Genomic DNA, 2,420 nt, shown 5'->3' with positions numbered 1-2,420 from the left:
AATATTTGTGTATCTATGAATCCAACAATATTTGTGTATCTATGAATCTAACAATATTTGTGTATCTATGAATCTAAACAAATATTTGTAAAAATGAATCTAGCAATATTTAAAAAAAATGAATCTAACAATAAAAACTAAAATGAATCTAATAGTATTTGTGGATCTAAAATGAATCTAACAACTACGAAACAAAAACATTTCTTTTTTATTGTTTATTGAAAATAAAAACAGTTAAATTTGGTAATTTTATCAAAAGTTATCCAATTTATTAATTTATAAAATTTTTATTAATTCATTAATTTTTCATAATTTCAATTCCATTTCTCACCTGGAAACATAATGGATCATAGTGTTACCGGTCAAAGTGATATAACAAAAACAAATATGGAATAAGAATGTAAAATTATATTATAACTTTTCATTAAGATTATCAATGTGCAGTAATATATGCATATATTTTTACATATTTATATATTAACTATCAAGAAGATAATGGGAAAATTATATTTGTAACACATTTTTTATTTTTACATATATTTTTATTTTTCTATATATTTTTGTTTTTTTTTCTTGTATATTATGTAAAAATTATTTTTCCAACTGAAGTGCATATTCCAGAGAATTTTTTTTTCTTTCTTAAAAAAAAAAAGATAGAAGTTAAGAATTTGAATAGCAACAATTTAAGATCATTATTATTCTATGAAAGAATGAAATATCATAATAAAATCATTTTACACTGGAATGATGATTGCGTAAAATACCTGTAAAACTGTCACCAATTTTATTATTAGCAAAACAACCCTGGGTAACAGATATCGGAATAGTGGATGTTATCATAATTCGTGAATCGTAATCACTTTTATAAATGCCAATATCATATGGATCATGAAACTTTGTCATCATTAATTCATTCATTTTTAACTGAAAATGGAAATTTTAGGTAACAAATAAAAATTATCTTTTTTAAAATTTAAGTTTGCAATTTAACAATCTCACAGGTATTTAAATAATTGAAACAAATCATAAAAATATCCAAATAACAGAAAATTTTTCGTTAATCTTTAAATATTTAATATTAACAGCCGCGTGGCAGAATGTTGTGTTGTCGAATTGAAATGCTATTAAGAGATTGTATTAAGTTTTGAAAAAAAAAACTAAATTAAAAAAACTAAGTTTAAAAATTAAATTTATAGAACAAAAAAAAATTATGAAAAATAGAAATTGTCAACCAACCTTATGATGTGTATATGGCTTAATGTCATATGTCATTTCAGTTAAATTTCCTTTTGATCCATTCTGATAGCTAATTTGAACTTTTGCAATCATATATGGATGTGGATTAAGAATATCAAGAGTTAAAGCGGTGATAAATTTATCAGTGGTATTATTATCGATTGTCATCCATGGAAATAACGTTATAAATGAGTTACCAAAAATTTCCTGATGATATAAGCTTGGATTATTTTCCATCGTCCATTTTAATGTTTCTACCGGATATGCTAAAAATGAATTGTTGATAAAAAAAAAATTATTATTGTTATTTACAACATAATTTAATGGTTGCTACAAGTGATTAAATTCAACAGTTGTTGATAAGTAATTTTTAGTTAACCTTTAAACTTTTAATTGAAATTACTCATAAATGCAATAAACTTCAAATTTATCCAACTTTTTTTTTTTTTTGTTATCTTTTACGATTAACAATTATTTTTCATAATTTTAGAACTTATTATTCAAATAATTTAAAAAAATTTACGATTAACAATTGTTTTTCATAATTTTATAACCTGTTATTCAAATAATTTTAAAAAAAAAACCAAAATTTTTCTTCGTTTTTTTCTAAATTCATTTTTTCAATGAAATTTTTCTTCATTTTTTTTAAATTTATTTTTTCATTTTGAAAATTGTTAATTTTCAAAAAAAAATTATAGATTTATTTTATAATAAAATTAGAAAAAATTAAAAATTTAAAAATAATTTATACCATTAAATGCATACACATAACCGTAATTTTTCTCATTTCCACCAAATATAAATAGTAAATAGCGCCCGTTTGATTGTAAACAATGCAATCCGCGCATTAATTTTTTCGTTTTAATTTTAATCATTTCAATATAACGAAATGAATTTTCAAAATGTTGAACATATTCCGCATCTATTGCATTACCATCTAATAGCAATGTATCCATATGACGTGGAATATTGTAAAGCTGTAAATAATGGGAAAGAAAAAAAAAGGAAGAAATGATAAAACTTATTAATTATTGATTAATTTAGTTAATTATTATATATTAATTGAAATAAAAATAATGGGAAAGAAAAAAAAAGGAAGAAATGATAAAACTTATTAATTATTGATTAATTTAGTTAATTATTATATATTAATTGAAATAAAAATAATGGGAAAGAAAAAAAAA

At 21.0% G+C, this 2,420-nt stretch overlaps 1 protein-coding gene across 1 annotated transcript; it reads right to left on the bottom strand.

Moving 5' to 3' along the window:
• Positions 1 to 729: 729 nt before the first annotated feature.
• Positions 730 to 1,473, bottom strand: LOAG_14644 (hypothetical protein; the record flags this gene model as incomplete). Its single annotated transcript, XM_003150138.2, has 2 exons — positions 730 to 924; positions 1,237 to 1,473. 2 exons carry the CDS (start codon positions 1,471 to 1,473, stop codon positions 730 to 732), a joined length of 432 nt encoding a protein of 143 aa, XP_003150186.2.
• Positions 1,474 to 2,420: the final 947 nt, after the last annotated feature.

The sequence above is a fragment of the Loa loa genome, assembly GCF_000183805.2.
Source record: "Loa loa unplaced genomic scaffold supercont3.370, whole genome shotgun sequence".
Lineage (NCBI taxonomy): Eukaryota > Metazoa > Nematoda > Chromadorea > Rhabditida > Onchocercidae > Loa > Loa loa.
The sequence above is the reverse complement of the archived record's forward strand: the minus strand, read 5'-3'. Positions and strand labels throughout refer to the sequence as shown.